This window comes from Bos grunniens, chromosome 2, assembly GCF_055505025.1.
Source record: "Bos grunniens cultivar Pamir isolate PY7600 chromosome 2, Bosgru_T2T1.0, whole genome shotgun sequence".
In the NCBI taxonomy this organism is placed as follows: Eukaryota; Metazoa; Chordata; class Mammalia; order Artiodactyla; family Bovidae; genus Bos; species Bos grunniens.
Window position 1 is genome coordinate 8,465,229 of NC_141166.1, and position 22,411 is coordinate 8,487,639.

At 50.6% G+C, this 22,411-nt stretch overlaps 1 protein-coding gene across 4 annotated transcripts in view; it reads right to left on the minus strand.

Moving 5' to 3' along the window:
• Window positions 1-2,588: 2,588 nt before the first annotated feature.
• STPG1 (sperm tail PG-rich repeat containing 1) overlaps window positions 2,589-22,411 on the minus strand; it is a 63,877-nt gene continuing 44,054 nt past the window's right edge. For all 4 annotated transcript variants that reach the window (XM_086328457.1, XM_086328439.1, XM_086328433.1 and 1 more), the window contains 3 exons: window positions 17,839-18,004; window positions 6,963-7,153; window positions 2,589-4,911 (listed from right to left, as the gene is read on the minus strand). In XM_086328457.1, the coding sequence (XP_086184583.1) occupies window positions 4,835-4,911; window positions 6,963-7,153; window positions 17,839-18,004 (434 nt within the window). In that variant the 3' untranslated portion in view covers window positions 2,589-4,834. The remainder of the gene's footprint in view (window positions 4,912-6,962; window positions 7,154-17,838; window positions 18,005-22,411) is intronic.

Sequence of the window (22,411 nt, forward strand, 5' to 3'; positions counted from 1 at the left end):
TGTCACACTGGCTCCTCTTGTGAGAGTCTTCCAGAAGGAAAGGGTGAAAGGAAACAGGGACTCTCTCCTCCTCTATCCTGTGAGCAGTTTCCTCGGACTTGAAGGATGGTGGTCAATGCTGGGTCCCGGTGAACCAGAGGTGCCCCCCTGCAAGGCCATGGGTCCTGATTCCCAGCATGGGCCCTGTGAGGCCTGTCCTGTCTGGCCCCACAGGCGGACGTTACCACCTCAGGGTCACTGACTCTGGAGGTGAAAGAGGCCTAGGATGCCCTCGCTGAGGACCTCACAGCAGGGCAGCAGACAGAGCCCAGGACAGAGAGTCATGAACCCAAGCTCTCCACCAACTCGCTTTTCCTGGAGCTGGCTCCTACCTGCTCACAGACTCAATCGTGAGCTCCCCCCAGCTCTGAGGTCAGTGACGTCAGTATGCAGGAGAGAGTGTTTACACCCCAGGACTTGACAGGGGCTACAAATCGGTCTTCATTTTCCCTGGAGAATGGGACAAATCATCCTTCCTTCCTCCCGCCCTTCCTTCCTTCCTTTCCTTCCTTCTGGCTTACCCACACACTCCGCCTCTAGTCCTCAACTTCTTTGGCTGTAGAACGACAGGCATGTTCTACCTGAATCATCAGGTAGCTGTCATCTTTAGAGCCCTGGGGCTCACTGGTGGGTCTCAAACCCCCCACAATGTGGGGCATGGGACAGCAGGCAGTCCTTGGGTGTCCTCCCCAGACTTCATTCATAGCTGCTCTGCTTTTCTTCATGTGCATGATAGATTTCTCATATTAACTTCTGTCTGAACTAAACAAGTTTGAAAACCATGGATGTCTCTCCAAGGGCCTTCCAGCTCTGACAGCCAATCCAGAGTCCTAATTCCCATTGCCCTGGGGCCAGGACTCAGGTCAGGCCAGGGAGGCCCAGCCCTACCCAGAGAGCTCAGTAATCAAGCTACATCATTGTCCAATGCAATGCTTTTTGAACTTAAGGCAAAAAAAAAAAGAGACAAAATATCAAAACTTTGAAGGGAGTGTCAGTATTGCAGATGTTTTCCTTTGGCCTCAGACTCCAGCATTGCTTCCCTAGCACTGGTAGGGACCCCGTGAAGCTCCCAGACTGCTCAGCCCACTCCAGGCCTCGCTGCTGCCGCGACATCACCGTGAGGGTGAAAGTGCAGTGTGTGTGGAGTGTCAGCACGCTGACAGGCAGGCCAGAGGCGCTCAGCATCTGTTCCTTTCCTTCCGGAACCACTGGAAGCAGGAAGGTGGTCTTCTCGACCCTGACTGCACCTTGGAATTCATCACCCCGGCAGCTTTTATCCCTGCTGCCCGGATCGCACCCTACAGCAACTATATCAGATTTTCCGGGATTGGGGCCAGACCTCGGTACCTTTAAAGCACTGCCCCCCCAGCCCCACCCCCGCCGCCGCCGTTACTACAACATGCACTCAAGGTTGAGAACCACTGCTTTAGAGAGGTTTAGAGCAGTGGTTACCCCGGCCTTGTGCGCACATTGTAGTATCAGTGCTTATACAGACCTCGCCACCTCTGAAATTTGACAGGGTCTGGAAGGGGACTCAGGCACACAGGGAACCATGGGGACCAGGGCACAGCCTGCTGCCGAGCTCAGGAGTGAGTCCTGGGGCTCCCCATATACACCCTCCACTCACAGCCTCCAGCAAAGCCTCTGAGGCCCACTGCTCACCCCTCCACATGGAGAGACAAGGCAGTCAGTGCCTTAGGAAGGCTGTTGGGAACTCAAAGAAAGAGAACCCTGGAAGCCTTGAGGAAATGCTGCCCTGCCCTCCGAGAACATCAGGGAGCAAAGGGAAGCTCCTGAGCCTGACAGCGGCCGTTCGGGGCTTGCCTTTCCTTCAGAGTGGAAAAGGCAAGAGGGTGAAGGCAAGTCCTCTCCAAAGAGGGGCCACTGTATAAAGCCGGCTGGTGGCTGATAGAGATGTCATCCTCTGCCTGTGGGGAGCTTCGCGTGGTAGATAATGAGTGAGCAAGCGGAGAAAGGGATGGATGAGGACCTCAGGAGACAGGGGATGACGGAGTAGTGAGGAGATGAGGGGAAGGAGGGAGGGAGGGAGGGGAGGACAAGTAAGCTGACAGGCAGATAGATGAACGCGTGGAGGCCCAGATGAAGAGTTCAACAGTTGAGTATATTCATGGAAACTTTGGGCTTCCCCAGGGGCTCAGTCGGTAAAGAACCCGTCTGCAATGCGGGAGACCTGGGTTTGATCCCTGGGTGGGGAAGACCCCCTGGAGGAGGGCATGGCAACCCACTCCAGTATTCCTGCCTGGGGAATCCCACGGACAGAGGAGCCTGGTGGGCTACAGTCCACGGGGCTGCAAAGAGTCAGACACGACTGAGGGACTCAGCACAGCACTAGGCCTTTGCTACTTTTAAGTGCGGTCCAAGGACCAGCAGCATCCGCATCACCTGGCAGCTGGTTCAAAACACACCTAAAACTAATACAATGTTTTATTTCAATCATATATCAATTTAAGAAAAGATATGTAGGCTCTCGAGCCCCACCCAGGTCTATAGAGTCTTGGAATAAGATTTCCAAGTGATTTGCATGCACATTAAAATTTGGAAAATACTTTATTAAAATATCAGTGTATCCTAACCCTAACTAGACTCTTTGTAATCACACCAATAACTTTCACAAAGATACCACAGCCCAAACCCTACCTCAAGTCAGTTAAATCAGAACTGTGAGGCTCAGGCCTGGGCGATATGACTCTTGAATAGCTCCCAAAGTGATCCTACCATACAGCTGGGGCCTGGGGACCCTGGGGCTGGACGGAGCCGTGAGCAGCCTACGAAATCTTCAGAGAGGCCAGGTACCACCCAGACACACCCTCAGAGCTCAGGGTCTCAGCTCCAGCCCTGTCTTCTATGGAACACAGATTCTGCCTGGCCAAGAGCAGCCCTGACGGTGGCCCTGCCACTCTCCTCCCAGGGTGTCCGCCTTCCTCATCCCACTGGAAGGAGTTTCTACAGAGACAGTCCTCATCTGCACCCAGTGTGTGGCCCAGGTGTCCCCGAGGGGAGCAGCCTGTCTTCTTCAGCCTCAGGGACCCCAGGCCTGGTGGCTTCCAGCCCAGGGACCAGCTAAGGTCCACTGGGGTCGGAGGGACCTAAAAGTCAAGGCCTTCAGGTCCGGCGGTATTGTCAAGAGTCAAAGAAAGGTGTGGCTTCAAGTGTCAGCCTTTGGGGTCTTCCAGAATTCCTAGTGCCCAAGTGGACAGCTGATGACTGCAGAAGAGTTTCCTTTTTAGCCTGAATAAAAAATTTTTAATTGAAATAAGGTTGTTAACATCTCCAATCGAGAAGTTTCAGGTTTTAAAATTTCACAGGTTCTCTTGAAGAATCTGCAGATCTGGTGATACGTAGCAGGCCTTTAGAGGGACACCGGGCTCAGCTCCCGGACCTCCTCTCGCCTCACCTGTTTCGCTCCCTGCCTTGCCCACCCAGCCCTGGAAGTGCTTGACCTTAAGCCTCCAAATTCTGCTCCAACCTGACCCCTAGGAGAAGCTAGGGTCAGAGCGGATGCAGCACAAGGTGTCTGCCTTCAGGTCCAGACCCTGGACGCTCCTGGGGCCACACTCCAGACTGCCTCCTGGTCACCCAGAGCAGTGGGCTGCTTGCCAAGAACCTGAGGCTTACAGCAAGGCCAGCTTTTGTGAGAAATGAGAACTCGGTTTAATTGGACACGCTGTTCCATCCTCCTCCTGCCCTCTTCCTCAGCAGCCCTTCCCTGAAAGGAGAAACAGTCAGTGGCCAGTTCCGAGCTAAAAGTCATGGAGCAAAGTCTAAGGAGAAAGTCAAGGGCAAGCGGGGGCACAGGGAGGTATAGGAGAGGGCAAAGGAGGCTTCCACTTACAAGTCAAAGCCATGCGGGTGGCTAGGGAAGGAGGGCTGTGTGGTTAACTCTAGCTCCTCTGGGTTCCTTGAGAATCCCTTTTCCTTGCCAAGGGCGACTGACTTGGCAGGCCCGAAAAGGTTCAGTCAAGGTCATATTCAACTTGAGCCGGAGGTGAGGGGGACAGAGACTGGGCCAGGGAAGGGGAAAGCCGGGTGAAAGAACCTACAGGCACCCCTCAGAACATCTGTGCCCGGGACTCTGGCCCCCGAGGCTCCTGCCTGCACCTGCCCCTTGAGCACAGAGCCGATAAGCGGACGGGTTGGCCTCCCCTGAGGGTGGGTGATGAGCTCACGAGACCACAGCGATGCTGCCACGCTCTTCCTGAGGTGAGACACGAGGCCTGAGCTGGGGGGCAAGGGCCAGGCAACCCCTCCAGGTCCCTGTCACTGTGCCTCTGGGCCTTCCTGGCCCCTAGTATTCCGGGAGGGATGTGGAGGTCAAAGGCCAAAGGATGGGAGGGTGCCGGGGCCACGGCCCCAGGGCCCTGGCTCATCATCAGGCTTCGGGATGGGGCATCGGCTGGCGGCGGCCTCCTCTTGGAGGCCGAGCTTTGCGAGATGCTGGAGACTGAGCGGGGAGGTGTGCAGAGCCGGCCTGGACAGGTGCGAGGGGTAAAGCGACAGAGTGGGGGCTCTGTCCACCTCTCGCTTCTGCTCAGGAATCCACGGGGCTCAGTGCAGGGTCGGGGCGGGGTGGGGGGGGGTCTCCACGCTCCAGGGGGCGGCTCAGGACATGGACAAGCATGGAGTCTGGTTGCAAAAGCAGGCCAGGGGTGAGGGGAGGGGGCGAGGCCGCCCCGTGCCATCGGCTGGCGTACACACACGAGATGGGCACTCCCTGCTGCCCCCCTGGGGTGCCTGGGTGGGTGGCCGGGGGTCTCCTTGAGCTCGAATGCGGTGACTACAACACTGGGATCCATTTGTTGTCCTCATTGTAGAGAAAGGACTGCTTGCCAGGGAATTCCGGCCTGTACGTGGCTGTGGGGAGAAAGAGAGAGCGTTGAGAAAGAAAAGGCCAGTCCTCAAGACCCTAACACTTGGCATCAGAGAGGGCGGGACCCCCTGATCAGGCCCCCCGCATCTGGCATCGTGGGGAGTCAGGGAAGTAGGGACTGGCCCAAGGTCGTTGGGCTCTGAAACTGGCCCGGGTGGGACTCAAACTCTGGTTTCCCACCTTCTTCAACTCACTAACTTCTTTAACAGAAGAAAATTTGCAAAGGAGTTGTATAAAATTTGAGGGGGGCTGGGGAATGAGGATAGCAATAGTCTTAAAGAAGCTGAGGGTCAGCTTAATGGGGTTTTGCTTTGATTTAGTTCAGAAATTTAAAAAAAAAAAAAAAAAAACTCTGAAAGCCATGACAATAGCAGCCAGGATCACTCAGGGCTTGGGAACCACAGCCTGGGGTGACTGGAAACTCTTACACTGATGCAGATTTGGTTCATGAGGGAGCCGCTGACGGGAAGCTTCCATGGCTGTCTAGGAAGGTCTGCATACACCGGAAGCCAAGAAGGCAGATGTTTGCAAGTGCTTAGGCTGGGGGGGCCCTCAGGGAAGCCCACCTTGGCCTAGGGGAACACAGCAGCAGGAACCAGCCTGCAGCTGCACTCCAGGCACCGGCATGGAGAAGGTGCTCAGAGAAAGCTCCTAGAGGACCGGGCCAAACAGGGGCAGACCAGGAGCCTGCTGTGCCCGGGGTCCTCCCGCTCACCACTCTCACTGCACCTTAGTACACTTGCCGAACTAAGCTGAGTTCTGCCTGGACTGGCCAAATGAGCCCAAGGCCGAACCTCTGCCGTCTTACTGGCTTGATTATCACTATATTTCCAGGAACAAAGCCATGGGAATGACATTCTCCCTGTCCAGTCTACCTTACATTTTACTCACCTGTGTATGTGGAGGGATGGGGATGCTTTTGGGGGCTGGCACTGGACTTAAGTCATCTTTTCCTCCCTAGGGTGGGAGCCTCAGAGATACTCATTGAAAGACTGACTTTCGCAGGCCTGGCAGTCCCCGAAGTCCTGCCCACCAGCCCGCTTGTCAGTCCCCAATGCCATCAACTCTGCCATCGTGGGGGCCGTAAATGGCTAAAGAGCTCCACTGAGAACTACAGGTAGGTGAGGGGGGGCAGTGCAGACCACCCGCTGGAGCAAGTCCCCCGGCTGTCAGCTCTCAGGCAGATCTTGGTGGGGAGGGTAACAGGGTCCCACCACTCAAGCTCACCTGTAAGAGGGAGCGGAACTAGGTGGCTTGAAAGAGCTGCTCAGGTGGAGCCCTGGTTTATTTCAAGACAGACAAGGCATCGAGGGAAGAGAGTCTGGGTCTCAGCCTTGCCGCTTCTCCTCCTCGGGCTGTGACACTTGCTCTCTGGGCCCTCCCCATCTGGGAAGTGACCTCGTCAGATTAGAACCACAGCTTAAACATTTTTAAGAATGTGAACTTTTTAGACAAAAGCTGTGGCTCTTTCCCCCAGAAAATAATGTCTGTGTGCTCCAAATCTGCAGACAATTTCAAGTCACAGACCCACTACAGCCCACCTTTGTGCCTCTTGAACATTCCTGTTGTGGTTGTTTAGTCACTGAGTTGTGTCCAACTCTCGCGACCCCATGGACTATAGCCCACCAGGTGCTCTGTCCATTGGATTTCCCAGGCAAGAATACTGGACTGGGTTGCCACTTCCTTCTCCAAGGGATCTTCCCAACCTAGGGATCGAACCTGCATCTCCTGCATTGGCAGGCAGATTCTTTACCACTGAGCCACCAGGGAAGCCCCTGAATGTTCACAGTTCTCAGTTACAAATCCTTGGCCTGGATCATCAATAAGAGCCCTTTCACCTTAAAAAAAAAAAAAAAAAAAAAAAACCTTTCATACTCTAAAAGTGTAAGCTGAAAAGTCTTCTCGTCTTCTCTATCCACTCTAACCCCTGTAAAGTGTTTGGCAAACAGCCTATAAATCAGTGGCATTTGATGGCCCAGGAATGACAAACAATTCCAGATTTAGTTTTTACAATCATTGAAGGCAGTCCTCTGACCTGGGCCGGGCAGGCCTGGCTGGGACGGCCCCGCTGTCCACCGCCCGGTGTTGGACACGAAAGACGCACTGGAGATGAAGTGCTTGCGCGGCCCCGTGTAGTCCACGATCTCGTATTGCCCGGGGCCTGGCAGAGGTGGCTTCGGGGGCAGAGGCAAAGGCTGGGCAGAGAAGTTCAGGATGGGGTTTCTCCTTTAGAAAAGACAAATCGGGAAGATGTCACTAAGTCAATCTATGAGGGAAGTGGCAGGTTTTAGCTGTAGCGCTGAGCCGTCTGCGAGAGGCCTGGATGCTGCATAGGAGACCGGTTTCTGCTTCCAGCTCCACCGCCAGTGGTCTGGGGACCCTGGACTTCAGTCTCCTCGCCTGCACAAGGGCGATCGCAACAGGACCTATCCCATAGGCTTGTTGTCAGGGTTAAAGGAGATGACGCCCTTAACACATGGTGGTCAGGACAGGGCCCAGCACAGAGCAAGAGCTTGGTACACAGTGCTGCTGAGGATGGCCGATGTCATCGAGCTGATCGGAAAGGCAGACAGCATCAAAGCCATGGGCCAGCTCTGATCACGTGATCGTGCCTGGCTGGAGCTCAGAGTAAGGAACTGAGAAAGCTTCCCTTCGGTTACACAGCTGGCTGAGGGAGGGATTAACTTTTCCTTCTAAATCACACGCCCTAGGCCTTGCTTCAGCCCTTCACTTTAAGGCCAAACTGAAACGTGAAAAAAGTACAGCGTGGACGCACAGTGCACATTCAAGGAACATACTTTTTAAACGAGAGCGAGTTTTCTGGAAACCGCTTTTAAATTGCTCCAACTTCACGCTTCCTTCCCTCACCCATTCCTACAGTAAGAAACAAGAAGTGCCAAAGAGCACGTATATTTTAAGACTAACAGCTTTATTGGTCTTTCAATTCACCATCTAATTTTTAAAGGGACTTTTACCCTAGTGCTAAAAATTCTAAAAACACATTTGATCAGAACAAAAGCAGATTTACTGGAGATATAAACTGCTACGGACAAGCCCTGCTGGGGTTGGTTTCACTTATCCTTCTAAAATAAATGTAAACGTTTCTAAGTGGGACTAAAAATAACCGACATAATTTGCTGGGCACAGCAAAGACATGAAATAAACTAATATTTTAATAGGAAAAAACAAAAAAAGAACTAAGGCCTCACTTGGGCTTAATGGGAAGAACATCAGTAAACCACTTGTGACACCTACATGGCCAGGAAACGGGACAGGCGCCCGGAATTCCAAGGGTTTGCCTTCCCAAGATTAGAGGTTGCCCTAGCATTGATGTTTCACAAACATATTCGATATTTTTCTGGCAAGGCAGGAGGTAGGAGTGGAAAAATACTGGGTTGGAAATCAAGAGACCTCTGGATAACAATCACCAACAATTGAGATTTCAGTTGTTTTTAGTTCTGTCTCCCCCTCCTTCAGGAAAGGGAGTCTTGTAAAGCCTGTTATTGAGAGAATAAATTAAAGAGAGATGGAACCTGTACCCGAACCCTCACTCTAATTCACTCTGAGACTGAGTCTCCCCATCTGTAAAATGAGGGGTTGGACATGACAACCTCTAAGCTGTGACCTCCCTTTGGGCCTTGATTCAAAAAGTCCCACTGGGGCAGGGGATGTGGTTCGACCCCTCCCTGGGGAACTAAGATCCCACATGCCACAGGGCAACTCAGCCCAGGCGTTCCGAAGCCCATGTGCCACAACTAGACAGTCCACAGCTAAAGAGCCAATAAATAAAAAGAAAATAATAAAAAGAGAAAAGCACTCAGGTAATGAGCACAGGTGGGAAAAAAAAACAAAATAAAAAACCCAAAGAGGTCCACTGGGTTGCCCAGGAATCCTGAGATTACAGTGAGGATCCCTCTACTCCCCCAGCCATGCCATAGAAGGGCTGCTCACTCCCACCTCGTATCTGGAACTTCTCCTTAGGTCTTTCACCAAAAGGTAGGAGAGGTTTCTCAGAGCCCTGAATGGCCCCAGGAGATGCACCCCAGCTTGACGTCAACCCATCCAAACAGAAGAGGGACTGGGATCCCCAGCGCTGGAATTCCGGTGCCCTTTGGCCAACATCTTCTGAAGAGAGGTGTTCTCAGACTCGGAGAACTATAGGCGACCTAGAGATGTCTCATCCAACCTCCTTCTTTTGCCAAAGAAGTTGGGGCCCAGAGAGAGGAAGTAAGTCACCTGATATGACAGAGCGGGTGGGGAGTCATGCGGCTCTGCAACCCAAGTCTTGATGCCCTGCCACGTGCAGAGGGCCTCTTGGCAGTGGGGTGTTTTTGACTTTCGGAGTCACATAGGCCTGAGTTGGAACGCCAGTCAGCCAAGTCCCTGGTCCTCTCTGTTCCCCGCTTATAAGGGGTCGGAAGACTGGAGAGAAGTTATGTCAGGACCCTAGCACAGCGCAGTAAAAGGAGTCATTGTTATTACTACCATCCCCTGCAGTACCACTGCCTGCCGCCGGATCCCACACGGACAACAGAGCCTCCGAAAGTGAGGTTAGGGGACCCCTCGCTAGAGTTACCTTGAGGCAGGGTGGACACTCCCATTGCCGGGGGGTGGAAGGGCTGCTGTGGGCAGCCTACTTGAGGCTCACATCTTGGGATGGAGGAACAGCTGGCTTGGATGCTTGTATTTAGAATAAAGGTGGCCATGGGGAAAGGAGGAAAAACACATTGCCTCCTGGAGCTTGGGGGAGAATGGATACGTGTATATATATGGCTGAGTCCCTTTGCTGTTCACCTGAAGCTATCACAACATTGTTTGTGAATTGGCTATCAGTTCAGTTCAGTTCAGTTCAGTCGCTCAGTCGTGTCCGACTCTTTGCAACCCCATGAATCGCAGCACGCCAGGCCTCCCTGTCCATCACCAATTCCCAGAGTTCACTCAGACTCACGCCCATCGAGTCAGTGATGCCATCCAGCCATCTCATCCTCTGTCGTCCCCTTCTCCTCCTGCCCCCAATCCCTCCCAGCACCCCAGTACAAAATTAAGTTAAAAAAAAAATTAACTGAAAACAACCATAGCAAGAAGCTAAATTAGTCCATGAAGTTTGAAGATGAAGATAAAAGTCTTAACAAAGTTTGAACTTCCCCCAGATCACACCTCCCACAGGGCCAGGTGACATCCCAGCCTTGCTCACTAATGTCAACACCACCCAGGGCTCATTTTGAGGGAAAAGCTTAGCCCAACCACTTCTACCAGGTCTAACCTGAGGCTGGGCTATGCCACTAGCCATTTTTGGGAAGTATATACATCTTTATATATTAGGAGTTGCCTGTATAGCATATACATTTATGAAAAATAAAAATCACAGATGTGCCTAAAAAAAAAAAATATATTGCCTCCTTTCTTTCCCTCCAGCTTGCATGGAAGAACTGATAATATATAGTGTGATCCACCACTCTCGCCTTATAAATAAAAGCTGGAGTCTAGTTGTTCTGAGCACCTTCAGGAGTTTGATGAGTGTGTGACTGGCATCATGATTCCTCGAAGTTAGAGCTGGAATGGGCCAACTGCCATATGAGGTCACCCCGTGGGTCTGGGTCAACCCGAGCCCAATTCTTTGAGTAGACTGAAGTGTCTACCCTCCTGACCAGCGATGGCCTGCAGGTGGCTGGGCAGGTGGGATCAGTCTCTCACCAGATTCTTGCTGAGAGTGAGTGAGAGCCGTCCTTCACCCACCCCTCCATCCACTTGTCCAGGAGAGGCTTGACCCCACCAACTCAACTTTTGGATCTCTGGAGAGTGTCAGCCCCATATATGGCTCTGTGCCAACACTGTGGGGAGTCCAGACTGTAGTGGGCTAAGCACAGACCCTGAATGCTCCACTCTTAGTGACAGTCACGACTGCTGATGACTCAAGGCAGGACAGGCTGCACTCAGACAGGCTTGAGTCTGAATCTCCGCCTCCCCATCCACTAGCTATGCATCCTTAGAAAAGTCTCTTAACCTCCCTAAGCTTGAATTTCTTTATCTGTAAAGCAGTAGATAATAATACCTGCCACCCAGGGCTGTTATAAAGATGAATGAGTGCTGTTCAGTTCAGTTCAGTCGCTCAGTCATGTCCGACTCTTTGAGGCCCCATGGACCACAGCATGCCAGGCCTCCCTGTCCAACACCAACTCTTGCAGCTTGCTCAAACTCATGTCCATCGAGTCGGTGATGCCATCCAACCATCTCATCCTCTGTCATCCCCTTCTCCTCCTGCCTTCAATCTTTCCCAGCATCAGGGTCTTTTCCAATGAGTCAGTTCTTCACATCAGGTGGCCAGAGTATTGGAACTTCTGTATCAGTCCTTCCAATGAATATTTAGGACATTTCCTTTAGGATGGACTGGTTGGATCTCCTTGCTGTCCATGGGACTCTCAAGAGTCTTCTCCAACACCACAGTTCAAAAGCATCAATTCTTCCCTGCTCAACTTTCCTTATAGTCCAACTCTCATATCCATACATGACTACTGCAAAAACCATATCATTTTTCTAAAACATGAAATGTTAGAATAGATTCCAACTGGGTGAATCCAGAAATCTCCCCTAGAAGAGTTAACATTTGCCCTGGAAAGTCATCAGGGCTTCTTTGGGTAGAAAGTGTGGACACACAGCCATGCTCAGCGTGTGCACACTCAGCCGTGTCTGGCTGGCTCTTTGTGACTCCATGGCCTGTAGCCCTCCAGGCTCCTCTGTCCATGGGATTTGCCAGACAAGAACACTGGGGTGGGTTGCCATTTCCTACTCCAGGGGATCTTCCCAATCAAGGGATCGAACCCGCGTCTCTTGTGTCTCCTCAGAAGGGGGCATTTCCTACAGAGGAAAGAGCAGGTGCAAAAGCCTGGAAGTGGGACAAGCCAGGACTGGGCACAGTGGGGCGGAGGCTGGGGCCCTGGACTGCCTTCAAGCCTCCATCCGCCCGTCAATTCTGGGTTGTTCGCTTGGGCTTCTGACCATCCCCCTTACAGACCCTGATGGGAGTGACAGGAAAACTCCTACCCATGGCCTCTCAAAGCCACCTAACTCCCAGTCGCCTCTCAGAAACACCCAGCACAGTACCATCCAACAATTCCACGCCTTGCCCTGCTGGTCCTTTTTCCGGGAGCACCTCCTTTCCCTGGGAGCTCTGACCTCCTCTTCGCTTCTCATCTCCTCCAGGGAAACTCTCCCAGCCACTTCCCTCTCCGTTTCCCACCTTCCTTCCCTGGCTCCCCAGAGGAGCATGGGTTTTGGAGTCAGACCTGGCTTCTCTGTTCCACCGCCTGAGTGAGTCTGCATCCTCTGGGAACTCTGTGTAACCATCCTGACCAGTGGGGGAGCTGGAGAACACCAGGCAACGTGAAAGCTCTGAGCACCGTGTGGCTGGCCCCTCAGTACATGGCAGCCATTCTTCTCTGCAAGAAACACACTGGCTTTTCTGTGCTTTTGACTTTCCTAGCTCTCTATCAGAGGGGACGGGGCCTTATGAGATCCCCTGGAGGAGGGCACACCAACCCACTCCAGCATCCTTGCCTGGAGAATCCCATGGACAGAGGAGCCTGGCGGGTTACAGTCCACAGGGTCACAAAGAGTTGGACACGACTGAAGCGACTTACCACGCACGCCTGGTGTCTTATCCATCTCTGAGGCCCTGGTCCCTATTCCTGAGAACATTTGCCTGACTGCAGAGAAAAGCAGGGGGGTTGAAGCAAGCAGGGGAGCCCAGGCATCTGAACCCCACCTGACAGTTTTACCGTCATCCGGGCTGGTCCTTCTGTGTCACTGTGGGGCTGGGCAAATCGCTGGGGGCAGACTGGATCGAGCCCAGGGCAGCCACAGTGCACTGTGACCAGGGCTTTTATGAGCCTCATCACCAAGTGATAAAAGCCAATCTGGTTCTGCCCGGTGGAAAGAAAACATCTATCAAAGGCTCTGAGTTGGGCACAACTGGATTAAGTTGTGTTTGCAGCTTCCAGTGTGAGCTATTTGCAAATCACCCTGAGAATAATGAATGTCTCCCAGAACGACTCAGCAGGTCACTGGGGGAGGGCATCGGAGACCCTCGGGACACTCCCAGGCACAGATTCACTCTGCCTCGGGGATTCCCAGGGTCGGGAGGAATAAAGGGGCAATTTTTTCTCTTCATTAAAGGGCAGCCGATTGCCTCTAGGGTGGAATGTGGTATCTGTTTAACAGGGTAGCGGGTGACAGATTACAGCCGCTTGGGAAGAAGCATCCCATATCTAATTGAAAATCCCAGGGGAACTTTAGGTGGGTCCAGCGTAATTACCCAAATTGGAGCAGGGCCAATGGGGCTTGATTCTTCGGCTCTGGCTGTGACAGGACAGCGTGTCTGAGCAAAACCAGTGGCTTAAAAACTCCAGGAAACAGATCAAGGGTTAGAAAGATGTCAGTGGGTGTTTCACCTGCTTGCTGGCGTGAGTTGGAAGGCAGCACCTAGGAGGAACTATTTTGATCTCCAAAAAGCCCTCACCCTGACTCACCCTGAGCCCTTGAGTCATCACTGTGACAGATGCTGAAGACCTGAAGAAACGAAGCCCTAGCTGACGCCCCTCCTCCAAAGACCCCCTGGGAGCTGCGACATCCTCTTAGCTTTTGAGTCAGCAACGTGGCCATAGCAAAGAGATGCTTGGTGATGTGTTCTGCAGCTGAGGAGCCCAGAAATGACCACACCACCACCCCTCTAGCCCTGGCATAGCATCTGCCCTGCAGGGCCACTCGAGAAACATCAGGTGAGTGTAGAGGACTCGCTCACTCACACATTTCAATAAAAATACAAGCCACTCATAGAAAGCTTATAGTGTGCCAGAACTAGTGAATTGCGTGGATGGACAAAGGAGCCTTGTGGGCTCCAGTCTATAGGATCGCCAAGAGTCAGACACGACTGAAGTGACATAGCATGCCTGCACAAGCCCATTACAAAGTGTCAGTTCAGTTCAGTTGCTCAGTTGTGTCCAACTCTTTGCGACCCCATGGACTGTAGCACGCCAGGCCTCCCTGTCCATCACCAACTCCCGGAGTTTACTCAAACTCATGTCCATTGAGTCGGTGATGCCATCCAACCATCTTATCCTCTGTCGTCCCCTTCTCCTCCTGCCCTCAATCTTTCCCAGCATCAGGACCTTTTCAAATAATAAAGTGTTCTTGCCCCAATTCCCAGAGGGTGAATTTGAATTCCCAGGGAGTTAAGTGAACCCCAGCCCTGCCCCCAGCCTCCCAGGGGCTGGTGATCGGGAAGACAGGAGTCTCAGGGGCCTGAGTCCCTGCCTATGCTTATGCCCACGATGCCACAGCCTCTTCAGCCCATTCCCAGCTCAGGAGGCCAGCAGGGGTCGGTGACATGGGCTCAGCCACTCCCGCGAGAATGACCATCTCCCCTGTCCTTTCTGCGTCCTGAAGAAAGCAGAGCCCAAAATACCATTTTTGCAAACTGGAACCCCACCCGAGAACAGGGAACCATGCACGTGGCAGCAAGAGAAATAAGGACAGGCCCCCCACATCCTGTTGCATGCACGTGACGCCCGGGCTTCTGAAACAGAGACATGGTGACGATGCTCAGATTCTCCACCGCTGCCCCACGCAGCCCCGGGGATCTGCGTATGAGGATGCTAGGTGGAGCAAAGTCTCAGAATGTTGATGGGGAGGAAGCAGTGCAGACCTTCTCTGGGGCCTGGCAACCCCGGGACAGGACAGGTGCTCCTTCCTCTGCCTTCTCCTCAGGGTCGCAGGAAAGGAAACAGAATTTGAACGTGAGAGACTGGAGTTTGTGTGCTCCTAAAATGTGAGAGACTGGCATTTGGATGCTCCTGAAATACTGCCATATCCAGCTGTATCTTTTCTTTGTATTACATCCCTTTCTCCATTATCCGCCATCAACAGATGGATGCTATTTTGAAATAACCAACAACATGCTTTAGTTTTATCTCTTTGCTTTAAAAAATGAAATGATTTCTTGATTTCACCCTTTCCGTGTCAACTCAAAAGGATATCCCGGACCTTCCTCTGTGGGTCCAGGCTGGCTCCATGTTCACTGTCCCCAAATGCTCTCCTGAGGGACAGACACAGTGAGCAAAGCTGGGGTCATGGAGTGTCAGAATGGAAAGATTTCCCCTCTTTTCACACATGGAAAAACAAAGGCCCAGGGAGGCACCGAGGGCAGCCCCCGACCCCAGAGCCTGCCGTAGAAACTGGGGTGCCATTCAGTCACCAGGGTGAACCCAAGTTTAAGAGACACTGGGTCTGACGTGTCCCTTTACTGCAGGACTTGTCAGAGCCTTGAACAACTTAGCAGACCTTCTCAGAGCCCTTAACAAGTTCGTGTGCACTGTGATGCCGCCAGGGGCAGGAGGATGGTGTGCAGCGACTTCTAGGTTTAGTGAGCAAGCATCATCCACTCAGGAGGCATCGCGGAGAGCCAGTGGGCTCCAGAGCCACCCCGGACATGCCAGCAACACTGCACTGACCCTGCTGGAAAGACGGACCTTGAGGATGTGTGTGGCCACGCAAACTCGGGGCCCACACCACCCCGCATTTGGGCGCACATTCCTCTGCCCTGCTCTGGAGTTGTTCCTGGAGAGCCTGGCTGAGGAATGGAGGGTGTTCTGTTCCCCTGAGCTCCCCCACAGCCTCCAGCTCAGCACCAGAAACAGCTAGGGCCTGCGGACCAACAGAGGCAAATGCCATAAAATGAGACTGTTTCAAACCACTCGTCCAAAGTCGAACGAAGGTCAAATGACACAGCTCTGAGGAAGACATTAATCGTCCAAAGTCGAACGAAGGTCAAATGACACAGCTCTGAGGAAGACAGTTAAGCGTGCAGCACTCTCCCCTCTCCTCTCGTCGGTTCCCTGAAGAAGCTTCCAGAGTTGGGATGGGGGCTTGAGCTGCCACGCCACAAAACAACCACCGCCTCTACCCTCACAAATCCTCTCTGGGATATAGCAGAATAGCTGCTGTAATAAGAAGAGTGAACTATTTTCAAGCCCTTTCTTATCTAATCCACACAGCTTCTTGTGCTTAGTCACTCAGTTGTGTCCAACTCTTTGCAACCCCATGGACTGCAGCCCGCCAAGCTCCTCTGTCCATGGGGATTCTCCAAGCGAGAATATTGGAGTAAGTTGCCATGCCCTCCTGCAGGGGATCTTCCGAACTCAGGGACCGAACCCACGTCTCCCGAATTGCAGGCAGATTCCTTACCGACTGAACTACCAGGGAAACCCAAGAATACTGGAGTGGGTAGCCTATCCCACTCTTTGCGACCCCATGGACTGCAGCCTGCCAGGCTCCTCTGTCCATGGGGATTCTCCAGGCGAAATATTGGAGAGGGTTGCCATGCCCATCCCACTGGGGATCTTCCCAACCCAAGGATCAAACTGGGGTCTCACGCATTGCAGGCAGATTCTTTACCAGCTGAGCTACCAGGGAAGCCCTGGTTCTTATCTGCACTTAATTACATGGAGACATGGAGGCTCAGGGAGGAGGAGTTTCTGCTAGAGACGGAGCTGTGATTCCCACTCAGGTCTGCTAACCCTGAAACCTGCCCTCTTGCCCACTCCATTGAGGGGCAGCATTGCACAAGCCAACCCGGAGGCAGGGAGCCCCTGACATTTGGAAAGAGCCTGTTCCTGGAGACTTTCCTTTCCCGGTCCCAAGTCTTGCAGCCTGTGAAGAGTGTCAACATACAGAACCCCATACCCTTAGGGCATCAGGGACTTAGCTGGTGGGCTCCATCTGAGGTCTGAGTCCCAGATCCAGGCCCTGGGTTGGACACAGCAGGCTCACATCTTGCTCCTCTCCCTGACCCCTGACCCCTTGTCCTGGGCTGATGGTCTGATCAGACCCAGTGTTGCCAGTGTTCCTGGGCTGCCCACCGTCTCTGACCCCCTGTGGCATGGGCCCCACCAGCTGCCTGACCTCTCTGGAGGTTCCCAGGTGGCTACCCTTAGTCCCAGCCCCGCTGGTCAGCCCTCCCTACAATCACTGCTGCCTGGAGAGAATTATGCAGGGGTTTGGACTCAGAAATGACAGGATGACTGACCTTGATGGTCTTAGTTCTAGAAGTTCTAGACCCGTTTTGAGGAATATTAAGCCCTGTGAATTTCTGAGTCTCTGAGGGGAAAGTAACATTAAATGTATGGGAGATTAAAAACAGTAACAGAAATCCCTGTCGGCACTTTCAAAATTTGTTTTGAGTCACCATTTTTACCTACTATGTCAATACTTGTTTTTCAATCTGAAAGCAACGTTCAGATAAATTATCCCCACTTTACAGTGGAGGGCATGGAGGCTCAGAGGGGTTAGGGCAGGGCTGATGGGCACACAGCACAGGAACTGCAGAGTCAAGGTTCAAATGTAGCAGGTCTAACCAACTCTAGAGTCTAGGCTTTTAACCTATCAGTACAAAACTATGAGAGCATCATTGCTCCCATATATCCTGCCACCCTAGTGGAGATTTTCTAAAAAATAGGATAATATCAGCACCAGGGGAGTACAGCACTGTGGGGAATGTTGGACGATCCAAACAGTCCTGAGCCTGAGCCCCAGAGGCACCTCCTTTTAGCTGTGTGGACTTAGGCAAGCCTCTCAGCCTCTCTGAAGCCTGACTTCCTTCTCTTTGAAGCTGAAACAATCACTCCTACAATAGAGTTGTCATGATCTTTGAAGATGTTAAGTTCCTGGCACACAATAGTTGCTCAATAAATCCGATGCACTCAGCAAGTAGTTCTTGAGCATCTGCTGTGTCAACAAGGGCTCCATGAGAGCTGCCCAGCCTGTGTCTGCCAAACTGTGACGCCCTCCCTTTCCCCCCATGTTAGGGTCCTTCCCCAGAAACACCTTTCAAAAGAAAGATGAGAATGATCAGGACTCACGGGATCAGAGTCTTTCTTTGAACTTTAGGATGACCATTTGGGTTGTAATAACCGGGTCCTGGGCCTGTTGACGTCAGCTTTAATCCACGGTCAGTTTTTGATTTAAAACAAGACATCAATATCTTTGGCGACTGCTTCACAAGGGATTCGTTGACATCATAATGCCCTGAGAGGAAAGAAATTTTAAGACAGAATAAAGAACCCTTCTCAAATAAATAAAAAGCGGTGCCTTACGCCTAAGAATGCATTTAATGACTCTAAGGCAGTATCGCTCCAAGATGGCCAAGTAATAGGGTCCGCCTGGAATAACTGAAAATAACATTCACCATTTAGAGAACATGTGTCCATGCAGCACAGACTTAACTCATTTAATCCTCACGGCAGCCCTGCAAGGTGGGTGTTAGCACATTGATTCTGAGCATGAGGAAACAGAGACATTCAGTACCTTGTGAAAGGACATTCATCTAACAAGAGGCTAAGCCTAGCGTCTTCCTGTATAAACTAAGGACAATAATTCTTCCAACAACCAGGAGGCTACAGTAATAAAAGAACCTTTTAGGTTCCTGGAATGTGGTAGTTGTTCAGTAACTATTATGCAGTTTGTTGTTGTTATTTAGTTGCTAAGTCACACCTGACTCTTTTGGGACCCCATGAAGTATAGCCCGCCAGGCTCTTCTGTCCACGGAATTTTCCAGGCAAGACTACTCAAGTGGGTTGGCACTTCCTTCTCCAGGGGTTCTTCCCAACCGAGGGATTTAACTTGTGTCTCCAGCACTGCAGGCAGATTCTTTACTATTGAGCCACCTAGGAAGCCCAATAATTCTTAATTATGTAATTCACAAATATTTGTTGAGCACCTTCTGTGTGGACCCAGAACCATCTGCCTTCAATGTCCACTCATTCCTATAATACCCTGTCTCAAGAAACTGTGTCAGAATAAAAGTACATTGTGCACAAGCTATAAGGAAGAAGAGAATGATCTGGGCCGAGGTAAAGAGGGAGCAGTCTCACCCCTAAGGAGCTGGTGGATGAGTTACTTAGTTGTGTCCGACTCTGCGGCCCCACGGATTACAGCCTACCAGGTCCTCTGTCTGGCGGATTCTCCAGGCCAATACTGGAGTGGGTTGCCATGCCCTTCTCCAGGGGATCTTCCCCTCCCAGGGATCGAACCTGTGTCTCCTGCGTCCCCTGCAGTGGCAGATTGTTTACCACTGACCCACCAGGAAGCCCAAAGAGCTGGCAGCCCTGTAAGTGGGTGCAGGCATTTCGGGCTGCAAAGCAGCACTACTAGGCAAAGGCCTTCAAGATGCTGCACACTTTAAATATACATGTATTTTGATACATAAAAATATATGAAAGAAATTAAATATATGAAAGAAAGTGAAGTCGCTCAGTCCTGTCTGACTCTTTGCGACCCCATGGACTGTAGCCAACCAGGCTCCTCCGTCCATGGGATTTTCCAGGCAAGAGTACTGGAGTGGGTTGCCATTTCCTTCTCCAGGAGATCTCCTGACCCAGGGACTGAACCTGGGTCTCCTGCATTGTAGGCAGACGCTTTACTGTCTGAGCCACCAGGGGAGTCATAATATATATATATATATATATATACTTATTTGTGTCAGGTCTCAGTGGCATCACATGGGATCTCAAGCTGTGCCACACGGACTTTCCAGTTGTGGTTCAGTAGCTGCGGGCTCAGGCGTACTTGCCTCGCGGCACATGGGATCTTAGTTCCCCCATCAGGGATCGAACTTGTGTCCCCTGCATTACAAGCCAGATTCTTAACCTCTGGACCACCAGGGAAGCCCTCCAAGATGCTGCACACTTTGACCCTGGTTTCCCATTACTTGGAAATTGAGAAAATTATTCAACATGATGGAAAAGCTCTAAGCCTAAAGGTAGACAGCACAGCAGTAGCTACAGTGTGAGAAATGGTGACGAGCCTAAAGGTCCAAGTACGAGGCCACAGTTATGGGAAAAGCCCACTCTGGTGGAAATATCAGCCCTGCGAGGGGTAATGCAATGACTGTGAGACCCATGGCAGTGTTCTTGAAAATCAAAGTGAGAGAAAACAAGTAAAATAAAGCCTAACAGTCTATACTGTACTATATCAATGTACAACTGGATACACATAAATTAAAAATAGGTGGGAACCCAGAAAAGTGGGGGAAACTACATTAATGGTGGCATTGTGCATGCAAAAAATATTTGAAACCCTTCTAAACATCCTAAGGCTAATTTTGTTTTAAATGAAATCAACTTTTCCACTGCAAGATCACTGAAAACAGCAATATGGGATCTATTAGCAAGATTTTACTTAAATGGGAATAGTGGTAGCAAAAGTGAAGGGAAGAAGAGTCTTCGTGGAAGCAGGTGGATAGATTATCTCTGTGCTGAAGGGCAATTTGGTCACAAATATCAAAAACCTTAAATATTTTACATACCTTTCGACTTAGCGGTTTCACGTTAGGCAATTTATCTAAGGAAATAATCTCAATTGTACACAGGTGTGAGCTACAAGGATGTTTGCTCCCACTCTATTTATATGAGTAATCAGTTTAAAACAACCTAAATCTCCAACAAGGGAGCATTTTTTCCCTTAAGTTATGGTACCACTGGATACTGGAATACTACGCGACCATTTGGGCTTCCCGGCTGGCACTAGTGGGAAAGAACTCGCCTGCCAACGCAGTAGACCAAGAGACATGAGTTCCATCCCTGGGTCGAGAAGATCCCTTGAAGGAGGGCATGGAAATGCACTCCAGTGTTCCAGCCTAGATAATCCCATGGACGGAGGATCCTGGTGGGCTATGGTCCATAGGGTCACAAAGAGTCAGACACAACTCAAGTGACTTAGCACACTAACAAAAGATGTTCTAGGAGAATTTTTATTTTTTTAAATCAGAGGATAATTGCTTTACAAGATTTGTGTTGGTTTCTGCCATACATCAACATGAATCAGCCACAGGAGGGTTTTTAATAACATGAAAAGATAGTCCCAATATACCCTTAAATAAAAAAAACAAAACAGCTGTCCAGTTAGCAGCATTTATAATACTGGTATCTGAGATGGTTAGATAGCATCACAGACACAGTGGACATAAATTTGAGCAAACTCTGGGAGATAGTAGAGGACAGAGGAGCCTGGCAGGCTCCAGTCCATGGGGTCTCAGACAGTCAGACACAATGTAGCGACTGAACACTAAAACAATGTATCTCTCAAATTAGCTTCCTGTTTCATTTAGGCACATATTTATTTTTAAATTTTTATTCCCCTTACCAAAAAAAAAAAGTTTAAAGCAATGCTTGATTATAAAATGTTAAAAAAGCAGAAGCAAGCAGGAAAGCCATTTATGCTCTCACAGCCCAGAAAAAATCAGGTGAATACTCTGCTGTAGTTACTCCTGGTCCTTCTGTGCTCTAGATGCTGTCTCGTGGAGCTGGGCCCACGGTTCGGATTAAATTGTGTCGCCCACCCTTATTTTTTGGAAAGCTATTCTTTATTATTTTTTTTAATTCTTTATTTTTTGTTACATGAACAATATTTTATTGCTGCTTTAATTTGTATTCCTTTGGCTTTTATTTATTTTTTATAGTTTATTTATTAATTATTTTTGGTTGCACTAGCTCTTCATTGCTGCTCTCAGGCTTTCTCTGGTTGCAGCGAGCAAACCTACTCTTTGCTGCAATGCGTGGGCATCTCATTTCGGCGGCTTCCTTGTTACAGAGCACAGGCTCTAGATTTGTGGGCTTCAGTAGTTTCACCAGGTGGGCTTTAGTTGCTCCATCACATGCGGAATCTCCCCAGGCCAGGGATTGAACCTGCGTCTCTAGTTCCCTGCATTGGCAGGCAGATTCTTATCCACTGCGCCACCAGGGAAGTTCACCCCTGTTTTTCAAGTGACACTTTAAGATAGAAGTATTTCCCCATGTTCTTATAACTTTTTTTAAAAAAGAGGAATAGAGAGGAGATCTGGAAAAGGTCAGTTTTCATTTCGGTCCCAAAGAAGGGCGTTATCAGAGAATGTTCAAACTACTATACAGCTGTGTTCTTTCACATGCTAGTAAGGTCATGCTCAAAATCCTTCAAGCTAGGCTTCAGCAGTTGGTGAACCGAGAACTTCCAGATGTAGGTTTAGAAAAGACAGAGAAACCAGAGATCAAATTGCAACATTTGTTGGGTCATAAAGAAAGCAAGGGAATTCCAGAAAAACATCTACTTTTTCATTAACTACACTAAAGTCTTTGACTGTGTGGATCACAACAAACTGTGGAAAATTCTTAGAGAGATGGGAATACCAGACCACTTTACCTGTCTCCTGAGAAACCTATATGTGAGTCAAGAAACAACAGTTAGAAGCAACCGGACATGGAACAACTGACTGGTTCCAAACTGAGAAAGGAGCATGACAAGGCTGTATATTGTCCCCCTGTTTATTTAACTTCTGTGGAGAGCACCTCATGTGAAATGCTGGGCTGGATGAATCAGAAGCTGGAATCAAGATTGCTGGGAGAAATATCAATAACCTCAGATATGCAGATGACACCACTTTATGGCAGAAAGTGAAGAGGA